The following is an 18,708-nucleotide window of genomic DNA, read 5'->3' on the forward strand; positions in this document are numbered from 1 at the left end:
TGAAATATAAAAGTAAAAGAAAACTAAATATGATTTGTTTATATCAAAACAGTATGTCAAACAATTTAAAAAAAAAATGTTTGTATCTTAAAATCGAAAAGTACTTTTTGATATATGAAACTTTATTTTTTCTAAACTACATAACTATTGAGATTTAAAGCTATTCTAAATAGCTTATCGTTTGCTTTAAAGAAAAGACTTTTTCGAAAAACAATTGAAGAAACTAAAAAAAATTAATTTTTATTTTAGCAGCAAACTAAATAAAAAAAACAAGTATATTTATAAATCTAAATTAAATAATTAAATAATTAGGCCTATAATACATTTAAAAACCAAAGGCAGTTTCTATAAACTTTAACAGTTTAACTTTCGTCAGAAAATAATCTTTGAAATATATTGTTAAAACCTTTAGCAAGTTTTGATACTTTCAGTATACAAAAGGCTTAAAGTGTCATAACTCAAAACTACCATCTACAGTTTCATGCTATCTAAGTAAAGTAAAGTGAAGTTTAAACAAAATATGCTAACAATATTTTAGGTCAGTCCTGTAGAACTTAAGTAAATTAGAATTATCTAAATTTTTCCCTGCACCCTCACAAGTTTTTCGCTGCAGGGGATTCTGTTGCAGGGGGCGGAAACCTGAGGTCGTTTCGTCGCTAGGCAACGCCCCCTGGCGGTCTGCTTCGGCCTGCCCTTGTAATAGCAGGCCAGAATTCTGGTTTTTATGCCATGGCTGCCGCAAGTTGCCGAGCAAACGGACCAGGGACTCGGTCTCCAAACAGGCTGACATCGGATATTTGGGCAGCTTTGTTTTCTGGTGAAAAATGCATTTCTATAGCATTTTTGGTTATAAAAGTAATGTATTAAGAAGAAAATATGTAAATGCAATGAAATAAACTCAAATTGTTTGATAAATTATTTTTAATCATTAATAAATGACGTATTGTTTCTGAAGTTTTATCATTAGAAACTTACTTTTCTGGTCTCGGCAGGTTTTTGCAGTGGGACTTTTGGACGATTGTGCCGTTGTTAGCCACGCAGTGGACCTGCCTCAATTGAATTCCAATTCCGTTTCCGTAACACTTCTTGCTACACTGTTAGTTTGTTACTTACGTTTAACAAAAAAGCTATTTAGTTTAGTCGTTGAAAAAAACAGAACATAAAAATGATTTTAGAGTTTTTTACTGAAACTGTATTAAAATTTAATTTGAGACAGTAGGTGAGTACAATATTTAAAATCCTTCACAAAATCACCGAATCTAACCTGTTTCCATGGTTTTGGTTTCCACTCAGGGCACGAGTTACTGAAACAGGTTTCTTTTTGTGGCGGAAGTTGCTGGTTGCTACGGCAACTTTCCATGGCAACCTGACGAACAGTTCCGTCTGACATGAGAACCACACAGGATATTTTCCTAAATCTTGTTCCATTTCCGCAATCAATTGAACATTTGCTCCATTCGTTTGCGTAATACCTTTTATAATATATGTTAAAGTTAGTTCGTTTCTAATAAAGTGGCATCAAACGGTTTTGCAGTAATTGTTAAAGACTTTAATATAACAAATATTGATATAATTGCTGAACACAAAACTTTTGAATTAAGATAAATAAAAAGTTACGCAATAATGTAATGCAATAATTTAAGTGGTTAAAAAAATATATGTAACTACTTCTCTGCATCTTGTGAAAAGTCGAAAAGTGGTTGTAAAGTCTAAACTTATATGTAAAAACTTGTAAAAATTAGTTCAAAGACTTTGTTTAAAAAGTAAAAAGGGTTTAAATGCGCTAAAAGTAAAATAAAAGTCAGATATGAGTAATTAAAAAGTCAGCACTTGACATTAAAGACTAATTATTTCCTGTAAAACTTTTAAATAACATGTTTGAACTCTAATCCGCCTAATCTAGGTAACAACTTCTATGACCTAAATTCGCTGAAAAACGTAAATATGCTTTTCTAGCTTCTACTTTTATGTTCATAAATGTTTTTATAGTTTTGTATTCACAAAGGGCATAATGCAAGCGTACGTAACTTTATACATACATATTTATTGATTTTTTAATTAAACACAAATAAATTGTTTAGATATTTTATTTAACGACGAAGAAGCGCTAAAAGCTTGGTCTAAGAACCTGGTGTATAAAAATATTTCGGTAATCGAGTCATACAGTTTAATGTTTTGCCTAAGGCGATTTTTGTTAATTAACTTACAACAACATTAAAGTACTAACTGTGGCGGACAGTCTTTTCTGTTGCAGGACCGGGTTTCAACTTGCGGCTTGGCCACTCCTTTGCAGTACCAATCGTCCACCGTCCTCACTCCGTCTTCTATGCACAACAGCTTGTCAGTGATGGTTCCCGTGTTCCCGCACTTTGCACTGCATTCCGTCAACCCCTCCTTTTGGTAATTGTATACTGAAAATAAATAAGAAATTGAGTGCAAGGCAGTTTTTAGGCTATAGTAGTCTTTATAAAAATTTAATTTTTCAACCAAAAACTTCATATTTTTTGTTTTATAAAGCTTTTTCAAAAACTTTTAATGTAACAAACAATATGTATGTTTGTCAGTTATTATGAAAAGTAATATTAACGGTATAAAGCATAAAACAAATGTTTAACAATATCAAAAAAAAAAAAAGTCTTTCAGGTAAATGATAGTAAAAAATACCTTAAAATACAGTAGATTCATATTCAAAAATATGAAGCTTAAAAGTAAACTTACTGGTAATTTTCAGTTGAAGACTAGCATCTGCCGATCCTGCTGTGTTTGTTCCCTTGCAAGAGTAATCGCCAACTGAAACGTTGTTGAAGTTGCTGATTGAAAGAACTTTGTTGTTGTGCATCAGTCTGTATTTTGTCGAACTGTTTGTTGTTTCTATGGCACTTCCTTTGAACATCCATTTTATTGTTAGTTCCGGATACCCAGTCAATGGACAACCTATACGTATCATTAACTAAATTATTCATGTTTATTATTTGTTTAACAAGTTTAGTCAGTATTGAAACCTACCCATCATAACAGTGGTGTTCGCTTTAACTCTGTAAATTGGATCGTTATAACCGGTTAATAAAAGTTCTGGAAGTCCATTTATTTCATTTGAGTTTCGAACTACTCCATCATTTGAAATATGAGGCGGGTCTGTTTATTTAATTTAAAAAGTTTTGAATAAAACTTAAAATTTATTTCGTATAAAAATCAAAATTTATTTATACTCTATTGAACTTCCACTATTACAGTACTACAACAGATAAAATTTTCTACAGGTACTGTACATTCTACAATTTATTTAAAGTTACAGTAAATACTCTTAGTAACAAAACTATATAATTGAAACTAGTTAAATGAAAAGAAGAGAAATTTTTTAAACTAAAAAACTTTATTTATACCAAATTAACGTTTGATTTCTAATAAATAGATTTGTTGTATAACTTAATTAGAAGTTGCTATTCTAAGTATAAACTAAAACTTTTTTTTTGAAAAAAAAAAGATCTAGTTTAAATTGTGAAAATAATAAAAATTATACATATTAATGGTTTTACATGACGGTATTTTTTAAGATTTGTTAATAATTACAAGCTTTGAAGCAGTTAAAATCTATACTCACCGACAATTTCTAGTATAGTTGCTTGGTAAGAGCTACCAAAAGGGTTTGTTGCTAAGCAACTGAAATGTCCCGTGTCAGCCAAAGTGGTGGGAAATATTTCCAAAGAATTGTCGATTAAAATTTGTGAGTTTCTTTGAAGACCGTTGACGTCTTTGTTCCATTGAACAAATGGTTCTGGTGAGCCTGTAATATTTATTTTTAATAAAACATAAAACTTGTCATGAAATAAAACTTTGTCTTTTAGACCTCAAATAAACTTTGAAATGAATCAATGTTTCTAATGTGTGATTTTATAAAAAACATCATTGTTGAAAACTCAATGTTGCTACACACAATGTACAAACTAGATATAAAATTAATTTTAAACTGCAATAGCAGCTGCTTTGGGTGTAATTTTCATTATTTTTGACATTATTTACAAAATGAAAACTCGTAAAGTGTATGTAATACAACTTGCATAATTTTTTTAATAAAGATAGTCTGGCAGAAATTTTGTAATGCTCTGACTTACTTTCTAAATCCTGCAAGTTTGCGTAATTTAATAACGTTAAAGTATGAATTGAATTATAAAGTACTTAGTCTGTTTAACAACCAGTAATAAACATTTAAAAAAAGAAAGTTATTATCGAAACTAGCGTTAAAAAATAAGTCTAATGATTTAAGAAAAAAGTCTTATGACTTAAAAAAAAAGTGAAAATTTTATAAATTATTAAACTTAATATTTCACTTTACTAACCTCTAGTCGGGCACCTGATAACAACGCGGGCCCCTAATCTCGCCCTGACATGGGACCCAACTGTCACTGTCAAGTCCATGGACACAAAATCGTCAATATCTCTGGTCGTGGACACAACTGTTGGTTTGTTGGTTACTGACAGTGAAACCATTCGGCTGTCGTTTCCCCACTGATTGGTTGCCATGCAAACGTAGTTACCAGCGTCTGACGTTTCGGGGTTGAAAATTCTCAGGGATCCATCACCGAGCTTGATCATTCTGTTTTAAGATATAATATTTTCTTTACGTGTTTAACTATGAATGTTTATAAATTAGAATCTATTTAAGGGGTAAACTACTGTTCAAATTTCGACAACGCTAGTTTTTACAAAAAATGTAAGGGGCCATAACTTCAAAAAATATTTTTAGTTAAAAAAAGGCCAACTTAGTTATAATAACTCTAATAAATAAAATTATAACTGTGAATAAATTGAATAGTTGATAAGAGAAAAAATTAAATAATAAAAACAAATATATTTTAATAAAATCTAAAGCTGCTTTTAACCCTATCTCAAAAATGAAATAATAAAACAAATAAAATGTGAATATAGTTCTTATTAATTACATTACGATTATAAAAAATAAAAACCAATCTTCATTAATAGATATAGTTTGAAATAACTACAAGTAGTAAGAACTTCAGTTGTCGGAATTTGAATTGTAAGAAATTGAACAGTCGTGCACCCATTTCGAGTAGTGTAATAAAAATTTAAACAAGATAACTATGTAACAAATAAATCAAACCTGTCATTATTTCTGATTTCTTGCCCGTCCTTCAACCATTTTACCTCAAAAGGGTATTCCCCTGTAACCTCGCACAAAATGGTCACCCGTCGCGAACCAACAACCACCACCGACCCTCCGACGTTGACTATGACATCATCATTGTACTGAAGGGGGTCGATAGTCGGCGCAACGTGGATAGATGGCGCCTTTTTCACACCGTTTTCGTCGGTAGGGGGAGGCGTTGTCGTGACAACCACAGTGGATTGTTTCGAGTCCAACGGAAGGTGTTTTCGTTCTCTGTAGCCTGAAATTACATTTTAATTTAAGAAACAAAATTAAAGTAAAATGCATGTTTTGTTGAATGTGTTTATAAAAACTGACAGAAACTTGATTAGTTTTTCAGATTTTACCAAATTTATTGAGACGGTGAGAGAGTAAGTTTTTTCAAAAGTATAAACAAAAAACTTTATAACTTTTAATAGTCTAAAAATCTAATAGCATATTTTTTTAAATAACCTAAAAAGTCAGTTTTAGCTGGTACAATATCTTGTAGTTGGACGACTTTGTAATCGTTAATTATGTGAGGTTTCTTTCTAATTACCTTCTTGTTCACAGCTTTAGTTCCAGCTGCGAGCTTCAAATGCTGCAAATGTTAAAAGTTGAAACGCGAAGTTGTGTGTATACATGGAATTTTAATACAATTAACTTGTACAATGGAAGTCGCTCCTATGCTAAGAATTTACTGAACAGATATTTTAACTTATTGGGTCGTGTTGTTACAAACTTTAAAAATAAAAATTACCCAATGATTTTTGAAATTAAATTAAAATATTTTATTAGTATTTTGATGGAAATGTTTAATAATTCAATGAAGCTTTTTAAGTTTGTATGTAAATTTTGTAAACGTAAAATGTGACAAACTTTTCTATCGCTGTACTTGGTAATGGATTGTTGAAAAGCTTGACCCCCTTCTTGCGAGTGGTTCTCTTTGACTTGCATTAAACCTTTATGTGGTCCGCTGGCAGCTCCTAAAGGTTAATTAGATACAAATTTAATGTTAAATTTTTTTAATTAGTTGCTTTTCATGTTCATACACGCGTTGTCATGCAATGTAAAGCTGTTATACGTAAAGCGACATTATTATTTGCTTTTGAACTACAGCAAACTTTTATAAAGTTAAGCTTTATCATTATTTTTTGTCAATAATAGCTAAGAAAATTACTATAAAGTTTTTATTTAAGCCAAAAGTTTTAACGCAATGTGAAAACTTTTACAACCATAAGTTTTTTTAGACCTTTTGTTGAACTTGTGTTACAAATAAAGATAATTTTTAATGCTTTATTAGTCTACAATGGGTCACGTAATTCATAAACTCATTCAAACCATGTTAAATGGATAAATTAAAAAAAAAAAAAACTGGTAATGAATTTTTAAAAACGTTTTTACGAACCCGCTTTAAACAACTCTTTGATTTCAATTTACAATGCAGTTCTCATTAAAAACATTGTACATTATATATCAGATTATAAATCACGTTTTTAATTAAAACATTAAGTTTGAGAAATTGCTGTTTGTTTCAATTGAACACAAAATTACAATTGACGTAATTTATAAACACAAAGATATGTATTCAGAAAATACAAAAGTCAAACTTTGGTTTTTCAAAATCTTTAACTTAATTAACTACTCAGTTTTCAAGCTGATTTTATTTTTCACTTATTATAAAACATTTAAACGGCATTAAAACAGATTAAACTTTTAAAGTAACACATTGTTTAGTAACAAAATTTTGAATTTAAATTAAATTTTACTAACTCAGTCCTAAAACACTACAACAGTCTTAGTTTTTAATTAAACCAGTTAAAATTTTGCTTTTGGTAATAAGGATTACTTAAAAAAAATAAGTTAAACTTTTGTTGATGAGAACGAGCAGCCTGCTCTTGCCCTGTCCTCCCTGGCACTTCACCATCTGCCTCCTCCTCATCCTGATCTTGCACATCTTCAGGTTGCCCCTCTTCGTCACCATCACCTTCCCCTGCCTTCTCTTCACCCTTCGCTTGTTTACGAACCACGCGTATTTTGATGGCGCACCGCTGAGTAAAAATAGTACTAATTAGCTAGAAAAAAATACATATAAGATCACCGCAATGTAAAAATAGCCTTAATTAGCTTCAAAAGGAAGAATGATGTCCGAAAATATCGCCTATTAACCAAACATTACAAAAATTTCACTACAATATTCATTATATTATAGCGATATGTGATTGTTTGAAGCCAAAATAGCAAAAGTAAACTGCAAATATATGTTTATTTTTCATTGTAAAACTAGGCCACCGTCTAAAGTTTTTGAGCAAACAGGACGCGAAATTTCCTCTGATTGATGTCACCTTGTTTGCTCACTTGCCATCAAATGAGCAAATAAAGCGGCAGATAATCAAAGCTAACTGCCTTCATCGTTCTCTCCCACTTGCCGATAAGTAAACATTATTTTGTAGCGCATTGACCTTGCACGTGACGGTGTTTATTGTTTGCATTAAAACTTACTTTTTGAAGCTGCACTTGGCGATGATGGTGGTTCCAGGGATGACGAAGGCCTTCAGCGGAAGGGTCAGTTGGAGGGGGTTTTTTCTGGCCGATTTTTGCACGAATACTCTCAGCCCTCCGTTGATTTTGGTCGGGTTGGGCCTTCTTTTAATCACGCTTTTCCCTTCTTGATTCGCAGCTACAAAATATTTAAATAGAACATTATACAAATTACTCAGACGTTAAAAGAAATTAACTACTTTTAAATTTAACACATAGTTGACTCACCCAAGCTGGACATACATTTCCTGTGCAGTGAGCAACTCCTTCTGGCTGGAAGTGCTTTCAAGTTTTTGCAGTATTTCAATTTCGCACTAGTTTTGTGCCAATTTCCGTTTTTCATGTACATGCAGACAACTTTTCTTGTTTGCCAACCTTTTTGTAACTTATTGCAGTCGCCTTTGCACTAAAAGAAGAGTTTAGCTGTACATTTTTGAATTTTTAACAGTCAGTAACAAAGTAAATTACAGATAAATAATGTTATTTATGAGTTTTAGTAATAAAATACCTTTTAGTTAAGTTTTCATTTAAAACATTTTAAAAACTGTTTAAATTGTTGCTAAATATGTCAATTTATGAAAAGATACTAATTAAACTTAAAACCACAAACTTCACTCCAATCTTCTGCAGTGAATTTCGGTTCACATTCTTTAACTTTGCACTTTCTCCTGGTCAATCGATACGGTTTGTTCTGCGAACAATATTTTGAAGGCACCTGAATCAATTTGCCTGTTCCTATTCTTTGTTTGCACAAAAAAGAAATTTCACGAAACCCGTTGCCGCATTGTTCAGAACACTAAAAAAGTTGTTTTTAATGAAAAAGTATTCGTTAAAGTAGATGACTAGGCTCAATTACTAGGCTAAGCTCAATGAATGGTCTTAAGCTTATAAAATTGTTAAATGTTTAAACCTTGCTTAAATTGGTGTAATAATCTATGAACAAAAAACTTACTATCATGAATATATTTTGGTATGTCAATAGGTTTTTTAAAACTAACCTTCCCGAGACCAGACTTCATCCAGACAGGGGGACAGGTAGCGAACCCGCAAGGTTCAATCGACTGAGGTTTTGGGTTGGGGCACATGATTTCAGGCATGACGTCATCGTTGGTGACGTGGTGAGTGGAGTTTTCAGGCATGAACTTACACGTGACAGATCTTTTTCTGATCCCTCTGCCGCACATTTTCGAACACGAACCGTACTGACCTATTTCCCATCTGAAAATTTTTTGGAATATTTTTAATTTTTTTTAAGTTTTCGCTATTAATTTAATGTAAAGATAAGGAGAGCCTATCGAAAATACTAAAAAATATTTTAAATCAACCTACATTTTTCTTCTACTTAGTAAAAATGTTACCGGAAAGGCTATGTTTTATACTGTCAGAGTTTTTAAAGAAACTAGTATAATACATAGTTGGTTAAAAATAAAACTCTATAAGTTAGCTTTTTTTTGTCTAATTTTCTAATCAAGTTTAAATATATCATTATAGTTATGTTTAGACAAAAGAAAAAAACCTACTATGTATAAACATACCAATACAGAAGTCGTTATTTTAATTCGGCTAAATGGGTAAAACAATATAGTAAAACAGCAAAATTTAATGATATAAAAATATACTTAGAACAGGTAAACTTGGTCTAAAATTATTAAAAACTTTATTACACTATCTATTGGCTTTTCTTTGTAGCTTATGCAAATTTTTAGTTTTAAATAATTAATTTTAAAGTTCAATGAGTTTATACTAAACAAACATTTAAAAGTTTACTGAAATTAATCTTCTATATAAACAAGTTGTTAAGTGTGTTTTTTCTCATGTACTAATTTACTGGTTATTATTATTTTTTGCTCTACTAAAGACTTGAAATTTTTATATCAAGCGCATAACCTTTCTCATTTAGAACATGAGGCTTAAATGATATCACAGTAAAACGTTTTCATTTGATATTATAAAAACCTTGTAGAAATTATGTTTTCATTAGGTACAACATAACTATTTTTAAACTGTTTAGTTATGACAACTTTAAAAACTATTAAGAATTGCTTCTTAAAGGTACTTACCTAATTGGGATATTTTGACAGGGTCCAATAGCAACTAAAAATACTGCTAAGTAACAATAATAAGTACTTAAAAAGATTATGTTTGTTTTATACATAACATTCCGAAACTGTTAAATATAAGTAAAGTTAGTTTGTTTTATTTTCAACTAAAACTTTGATTTGAAGTAAAAAAAATTGAAATAAGTTAAAAATTTGAATGGTAATATGAGTTGAATAGTAGTTAGAAAACAACTTCTAATAATGGTTTTTATTTTAAACGTTTAAAAGTATCAAGCTGTATTATAGTGCGATAAAAAAGTAAAAATAATCAAAAACTTTTAAAAAAATTGCTTTAAATTATAAAATACGAACTTAAAATACAAACCAAAACAAACAAATTTGTTTTTAGTAAAAAAAAACATATTTCTGATCTTGTTATCAACAAACTTAACAGTATTTAGTGTAAATATTATTTTTGTGTTTTTTTTCAGCTATAGCTTCTTTGTTTACAATCTTTATATAGACTGACTGCAACTTTTACTGCAGAAAGCTTAAGTTAAAGTTTTCATAAAATTTACCTTATATACTGAAATTGAATTGAGATCATAATATGAATATGCTTTCGTGTCTATACAATTTTATAAACACATTCAAAACAAAATTTTATTGTCTTTAGTCTCGCGTAAACAGCTTACACCACTATGTTCATGTAGTTGTCATTGAAAAATGTATAAAGAAGATTTTCATTAAAAAACGCGACAAAGCTTTGAAAAGGTCAGTTGAAAATATTATGAAATATGAGTAAGTTTTTCTAATTAAAAAGTATTCATATTTAATTTTCAAACTATTTACACGAAATTGTAATGTTGACAGAAAACAAAAACATTGTCGAAAACAATATGTTATTAAATCTGTCTGTCATAAACTTCAGCTTTAAAACAAATTGCTTCATCTTAAGTATGGTTCAAAGGGTAAATGCTATTATTAGACCTGAATCTATAAACTTGATTCAAAAACTTAAAAGAAAAAGTAGTTACTAAAAAAAATCTCTGATGAAGTTTCAACTTTTCAAGATTTTCTTTTATATCTTGGAAACAAAAACAACTAAACTATTAGTATAATAAGCAGTGAAAATTTTATTTCTTAAATATGAATACACAAATTACGTTTACATTATACTAAATAGTCTTTTTTAAAGAACAAATTACCTACGAGAACTGTTTGGTAAATTTTCTATCTTTTTAATTTGTACAAATAAATGTCTTCTTTAATATTTTTATTTCTGTAATCACTAACTCAGTTTAACCAAGTGCAGTACTTAAGTAGTCTCTGATTTAAAAATTCTGTAATAAAACTTTGTGCATCAAAATATTTCTGCAACATAATCTTACAACTTTATACACTTCGATTTGCTAACTAAGTGTGCGCCAACTGAACGTTCAAGCGAAACAAAAAACATATTTATTGCTGTTTGAAAACGCTGCAAACGCTTTCACCTTTTTCTGTGTCAAAAATCCAAAACAAACACGAGTTGAATGGCGAAGAACAAACGATTATAATAAATATTTGCTTTTATTCGTTATAATTCTCCACAATCACTTGTTTTTATTTGCACTTTTACTCACTTCCGAACTACACAACTTCACTACCTACGATTAAAACTTTCGAAACTTTTCACAAGTTTCTATACACGGGTAATTCTGCGTAGAATCACAAGCACAGGGCTGTTTGAACAGCGAAGCCGTCTTGACTGGGCTTAATGCCGGAAACGCGTTTTGTTTGGTTAGGAAAGTGCGCATTTGGTGTCGTAAATGTGCCTTTTATTTTTGTTTGGAAAATTCGACCGGTCGCATTTATATGTTCATGAAGCGTTTGTTGTATACGCTTTTCAATATGTAAAAGAAATTTACCTACAAAAAGAAATTTTATGTGTAGAATGTAAATGCTCTGCTCATGAAAGAAGCTATATTTATACTTTGGAAATGTCATACAATTATAAAATTTTTTTTAAGCGCTAGTATTAGAGAATTTCTCAGAAAGATTAAAAAGTTAAAAAACTGTTTGAGAAAATTTATAGTAAAATCATATATTTTTTCTCAATTATGCTTCCTAATAAATATTGTTTATAGTTTTAACCGACTTTTGTATACTGAATGCAAAGAAATACAATTAAACCGTAGTAACATCAATTTAGTAAAATCATGTTTTATCATCAACAATTCGGTTTACTTCATTCTTTCTCCTGGCCGTTTCTGCACAGCAGTTTTAAAACTTTCAGAACCGTAGAGCGCATTAAAGTACTAGCGAGCGCAGCCGACCGCATCGAGTTGTGAAATCAACAACTCTCACGTCGATTCGCATGAGCGGTCACCGGCGCAAACACAAAGTGGTGGGGATTTTCTCTCGATGGTGTCAGAACAGCGTCTCGTCGGTTGTTTAAACCGCGCTTATTCGTTGCACTAGAGTGATGGATCACATCGGCATAAATACATCATACCGTTTCCTATACAAACGAAATCGACCTTATATGCCACAATGCAGTTGTAATACTGGCGTTCATAAACAGTATCCTGCGTGTGACAGTTTAGTGATAAACAAACTGTATTTGTAATAACTTAATGAATGGCACTTTGTTGCTGAGTTTGAAACGGATAAGAGCGTCGTTGCTAGCGATTTAAATGTGAATAAAAATTGTTTTTATCCAAATCTCTGGTTTTTGTTATTTTAAAAAGCAATTAAAATTCAATTGTTAATGAAAAACTTGCACGACGATTTATCATTATCAGTGATATAAATATTTCTAATACTATATAACAGTGCGGTAACCATCTTTTTGGAAATTTCAATTATTTTTCTAGTATAATTTCGTATAGAAGTAAACATCTTAAAAATTTTTTTTTTTACTTTTAAATATATCACACTTGCAAAAAATTTAATTTCTAAGCTTAGAAATTTAGCTGTGAACAAAGATATTAATTAAAAAAATATTTTTTTCCCTAGAAAATGCGAAAAAAAACTGAAAAAAATTCTATTAATTATAAACAATTGACATTATTTGATCTAATAACTAAACAATTGAAAATCTGAATAAATTATTATAAAAAATTACTTCAAACCAATCCCTAACTATCAAGATAAACTTTTTTAAAGTAACTTGTTTTTAGTTCTAGGTATTTAAAATATTATGGATACTGATAAAGCTTCTTAAACTTGAATTTAAATAACTGTTGTTTACTTAGTTTTTTAGCCTTACTTATAAGCTTTAAAATAAACTAAAATATCTACTTTAAATAACAAAGAAAAACAAAGAAATATTTCTAGCTTTTTAACCGGACTTAAAAATACCTCAAAAACCTATTAACTTCCAATTACCTAAATCTTTTAAAAACCTAATCTAGTCTTTGCAGCGACTTAAAGAAATCTGAACACAAATTAATCGAGCTTGTGTCTTTTGTCGAGTAGCTACTGTTAACACACAGCGTAGCCATCGCACTATTGTGCTACAACAGAGCCTGCGACAAAAACAAAAAAGAAAAAAGGTTTTTGTGTGTCGGGGTGGTCGTAGTACAACAAATTGTTGAAGTGGCACAGAAGTGCAACTCGTTGTTTTTTCATGACAAAAGACCACCAATGAGTTTTTATACGAACTTGTTTGTATTATTGCCGCAACAAGATTAATTTACTACGAGTTGGTCTATGACGTAACTTTTTAAAATTTTAGGGAGAATTGAGACTTTTGTTCGGTTTTTTTCGCACAAAAAAGACGCTTATTTTTCAGTTTTATTTTACTATATTTATATATTTAATTATAAACTTTACATAATGTTAGCATTGTAATGATGATGACTGCTTTCTAAATTTGGAATTGTCGAACCAAGGTGCTTTTGATCAAAAAGAGAAGATCTTAATTAAATCCGCTTTTCATGCTAGTAATAAAAATTTGTAACAACTAAAAGCCTCGTAAAAACACAAAAAATATATTTACAAATGCAAGATTGTTTAGCTGAAAACTTCAGTGTATTAGCAGCACAATGCGTTATAGGATTAATGTCGTTTTAAAACTACATAAATACAAATTTTCATAAGATCTGACACCGGGCCAAATTAAAGTTGTGCCGACGAACAAAGCTGAAAACCTCAAAATTTAATAACCAAGTTGAAACTTTCGCGTTATTACTAAACCCTTAAACTATCATTTTTGTTTTCGCTTGGGCTTTTAGCGTTATTAACTTGTAACTTTCTGTTATTTTCTGAAGTTTGCAAAGATATTTAGTGCTAATTTTGATACAAAACCGTATTACTATAAAATCTTGATAAAGTTGTTTTAAGATAAATGCTTTAATAATTGTTGGCAGTTTTTTTGCTGTTATTTTGTAATCGGACTTTTACTTAGTCTCCATATTATAGTAAGATATTTAAAAATACACAACGTTCTTTTTGTTAAAAAAAAAATTATCAACAAACTTTGGTGATTAAAGAATTAACATTTAAATAAAATAGTGTTTAAAAAGCATTACCAAAAGTGATAAAAGCATTAAAAAAATTAAAAAGTAATAATCAATTAATGTTTATATTTAGAAGATCTGTATCAACTTTTAGCTTTGAGATAACTTGAAAAATAAGTTATATTGTTAATCTCACATTTCATTATATAGTGAAATAGCTTACACAATCACATTACATAATCTTTTATTATCCAACGATGTTTTTTGTCAAACACAATTAATACTCGTTTAGGGTTGTAAAATAATGTTGTTTCATCTCATAAACATTACTTTTATTAAACAAAATAATATTTAAACTCCTAAAAACTTCAAAGGAAGGTTTTTTAACGACTATTAAACAAAAACCTCAAGTTTTTATTTCATTAAAAAAACACTTGTCAAAAAAATAATTTATCTTTGATCTTTGATAAAAAATAAACATACTATTAGCGAACAACTAAATAACATTTTAAAACAAACTTGATATTTTATAGCTCTTTGTAAACTGAGACTTTTTTTTATAAAAATTGTATCGAAAAAAAAAATGTAGTATTTCATTCTAGACATTACAAAATATAGTACCTTATAACTTCATAATAATCAAGTTTTAAGCTATGAATCATAGTCTACAATCAATTTAGGGTCTATTAACAGCATGATATTTTTATCTAGAACTATTTAAAGTTTAAATGATTTATTGTAACTTAAAGGCTTATCTTTAACTTATTTTTGAAAGCTGTTTTTGTTACTAATATGAAAAGTTTTTACACTTAGTTTTACTTAACAACATAATTAATGCTAGCCTTTTGTTTGTAGAAGTCCTTTTGAACTGTTAACAGACAAAATGCAATTAAAAACTAATAAATTATCTTGACAGTTATAACAAAACAAATAGTACTAATCTAGTTTTGCTTAGTGACAAAATTTTTTTATTATTTAAAATAAAAGTTTGTACATTAATGAATAAGCAAACACAAAATTTTCACAATAACTATTTTCAAACCGTGTAATTTTAACTTCAAATATGTTTTTTAGGAAACAAATTTTCTTGCACATTAACCAACAGTGAAAATTTACTTACTTTATTATAACATCATAGATTAATATAATTTATTTTTGTATTATTAGACTCATTAAGAAAGTTAAATATAATATTTTAGACTAATTAAGTAAAAACAAATTAAAATTACTACAAAAAGATCACGTAAGCATATTAAAAGATTTAAAATCTTCATCAAAGTAAAATCACAAAGTTATCTCAACAATTTAGCTCTCAAAAATTTCCCCATCTTATTTTGCGTTACTTTCAACCGTTCATATCTTTTATGATATTTTTAAATCAAACTTTGTAATTGATAGATGTCAATTATAGGAACGTGTTAATTTGATTATAACACTCTACCGTGCAAAGCTAATAGATGATATCGACGAGTGTTTAAGTGTTAAATGATAGAGATTATCAAAAGGCAAAAACACATAAGAAACGCTGTGCGAAGGCCAAGTAACCTGCTTTAAAAGGTTTTTTTTTATGCAAATATTTACATTTGACTATATGTTTGCAACTATTTGTAGTTAAAGATCGCTCAGGTAATGCAATCACAAAAAAAAAATTGCTCGTTGTTATTATTAATTTTTTGTTGCAGTTTGTTTATCCATTTTTTTTAAATATAATTGTCTCAATTAAGTGTTATAAAAGCAGTCTATATTCAAAACTTTCTATGAATCGACCAACCTAAGTTTTAGATAATAAATAAGCAAAAAAACAATCAGACTTTTTTCATGATATATTTCAACTATAAGTTTAATAACAGTTTTTTGTGTTAAAAATTTATTTATTTTTTAAATGTTTTTTAAACTAGTCTTAAATTTACTGTTTTGTAACACCATTAACGATAATTTTTTGTAATTATTTTTTTCAAGCAACATCAAATTATTTACAAATCGGTCATATTTTTTTCTTATTTATAAAATATTTCTTAAAGTATTTCTTTTTGATAGTACAAACAATAATTAATAAAAACCAAATATATTTTTATCTTAAAAAAACAGCAAACTAACTGGGCTCTGACTTCACGCGATGCCTCGTTCACCAGTTCAACATACCTCCTTTTATTATTAAGCGGGAAAATACTTTCTAATGGAAGCCTTGTACCTGCATTCCCGCTTTCAACCCCCGAGCCGTTTGATTGCGGCTTGTTGGCCGTGGAACAATCGCCGGTCGGTTGCCAAGAAACGGCGGCGACAATAAGGTTGCCGTGGAGACGCGGTTCGAGCGAAATGACAAAAACGATGACAAATTTGTATAATAAAAATATGCTGCTACTTCTAGCTGCTGACATTGTTTTCAACTTTTTGATATCATCTGACTACTTGAACAATTACTCGGTGCTCTGCTTTGCTGGAGTTCTGCCTCATAATTTGTTGATAAGCATGCTCGTATACTTTTTTACATACAACAAGGTTTTAATCGCTGAAATGGTGATTTTGATTGATGAAAATTAATTAACAACCAGTTGGGCAGAGTCCAAGTTTTTATGCTATTTTTTAATTATGTTACTCTTACTAATAAGTTTGATAAAGCAGGAAGCTAATGAGATTAAAAATGACTACAATGTAATTCTTTTTTTATTGACGTCTGGTCGGTAATATGCGATGGAAAATTAATTAATTGTTCTTGTGTACCTTGCTTCGGGATCGGTTTTAATAAGTGCAAATTTTCACATTGTGTAATGTACGCTGTCATAGCTATTGGTGTGTCAGCAGTTATTTAGTTTGTACGTGAAGCTATAAGTTATACTAAGATTTACAAAAAAGTTTTATTGCAAGTAAAGTTTGTATACAAAACAGGTAAATCAATTTACTTTTAAACTGTAGTCCAACATACTTAAAACAATAAATAACAATTTAAGTCATTCTAGGTAAAAAAAGTCTAAGTTAATAAAAAAGCTACCTAAAACATATTACACTATTAATTTCATTTTTTGTCTTTCTGCTTTTTAGTTTTTAAAAAGTTAAAATCCGAAAAATACACAACCTAATAGAAAACTTTTACTGGTATTGTGATTTAACTTTTTTGATAGTTTGACTAATTTAAATTCGTTCTAAAGTAATTATATGGAAAGTTTCTAAACTAATCTTTATTAACCAAAGTTTAATAAACAAAATAATGTTAAAACAATACTATTTTTGTCAGCACTATAAAAACATGTTACAGTCCCTAAATTCCACCACATTCTGAAACAAACTTAAAAACAAAAATGCAAGTTCTTAGCTTGTAAGCAGAGAAAAAATTGTTTTACTCAAACATTTTCTAGTCTTACTCTGCTCTTACACAAGTTCCTATGCAAAGCCTTACATACTCAAAATAATTTGTAAGCAACGAAGTTCTAACCTTTTTTCTTTACATGGAAAGTTATCTCATGTTCGCTATTTACCTGTACTACAAATGCTGTTATTTTCTACAATTTTTCGTCTAAAACAATTGATGTAGTTTCATAAAGTTTTAATCATGTTGTTGAACTATAAAGAAGCTTTTGTTTACAAAATACTTCTGTGTAATGTTTTTAGAAGTAATCTATGTACATAGCTGTTTTAGTTTTATATAAAAGTTATCAAACTAAATAAGTAGTTTATACACGAAAGTCGTTCGAATATGTCACTAAAGTCCGTTGCTTTAATATTTTAAATGTTAAAATAAAAGTATTAAGCACTTACTATAAAACGATTGGCGTTTTAACGTTTTTAATTTTTTTTTTGTTTTGTTAAAAAGTTTTAAAAAGTTGTAAAAAGTTTAAGTTGTCAAATTATCTACAGTATAACTAAAAATAACAGTGTTCCTTTGATGTTATTTTTGTAACAAGTATTTTTTAAATCAACTAAAAAACATTTCTGTTAATTGGATATTTTGTATCGAAATGCTTAAAGTTCAACATTAAGCCTCTTTTTAAAGATTTAAAAAGCGATTATAGTTTATAACTATTAAAATTTGTAAAGTAATTCAAAGTTGATTTAAAATATTAAAAATTTTAAGTGTCAAAATTAACAGAAAAGCAGCAAAAAATTGAATATAAACTTTAAATGTATTTTAGGTCGCCTTCAGAACATCACTGAAAGCTTTTCAAATCTTATCAGCTGACTCAAGTTAAAGTAGTTACAAAAGAAACCCTTTTTCCCTGCTGTTTGGCGATCAAAAGATATCTAAATTGCCTACATAAAAGGTATCGTTTTGAGGCATGAATACATTGAGGTGCAACACTTCAAAGGGTGCTTGGGAAAAGTTTTGAGTGATTGAGTTTTACCAGTTTTGCACTCCTCTTAGCGTTGACAGCTTCTTACGTATTAGATCCGCTCGATAAGAGTCTCTGAAGGAGCGAGATAAAATCTCAACAGCATCAATCATAAGAGTTAAAAGTTCTGATCAAAGAAACTATATTCAAGCATACTAATGTTTATATTTTACCAAGCTTAGAAATTAGTAAACTTATAATACAAGTTGCGTACT

At 29.2% G+C, this 18,708-nt stretch overlaps 1 protein-coding gene across 2 annotated transcripts; it reads right to left on the reverse strand.

Annotated features, from left to right (window-relative positions):
• Positions 1-252: 252 nt before the first annotated feature.
• On the reverse strand, positions 253-16,673 carry LOC145830181 (ADAMTS-like protein 1). 2 transcript variants are annotated; one of them, XM_082938094.1, is made up of 17 exons: positions 16,266-16,673; positions 8,683-8,902; positions 8,295-8,480; positions 7,913-8,090; positions 7,646-7,823; positions 7,013-7,194; positions 6,023-6,129; positions 5,618-5,744; positions 5,120-5,405; positions 4,338-4,594; positions 3,602-3,784; positions 3,007-3,135; positions 2,719-2,934; positions 2,228-2,411; positions 1,265-1,472; positions 976-1,094; positions 253-814 (listed from the first exon to the last, which is right to left on the reverse strand). In XM_082938094.1, exons 1-17 carry the CDS (start codon positions 16,544-16,546, stop codon positions 574-576), a joined length of 3,282 nt encoding a protein of 1,093 aa, XP_082794220.1. In that variant the 5' UTR covers positions 16,547-16,673; the 3' UTR covers positions 253-573. The 2 variants fall into 2 exon arrangements, with proteins under 2 accessions (XP_082794220.1, XP_082794221.1); XM_082938095.1 differs by lacking the exon at positions 16,266-16,673 and adding an exon at positions 9,745-9,846.
• Between the last annotated feature and the right edge of the window lie 2,035 nt (positions 16,674-18,708).

The sequence above is a fragment of the Thalia democratica genome, chromosome 2 (genome assembly GCF_965202585.1).
Source record: "Thalia democratica chromosome 2, ktThaDemo2.hap1.1, whole genome shotgun sequence".
NCBI classification, from domain to species: Eukaryota; Metazoa; Chordata; class Thaliacea; order Salpida; family Salpidae; genus Thalia; species Thalia democratica.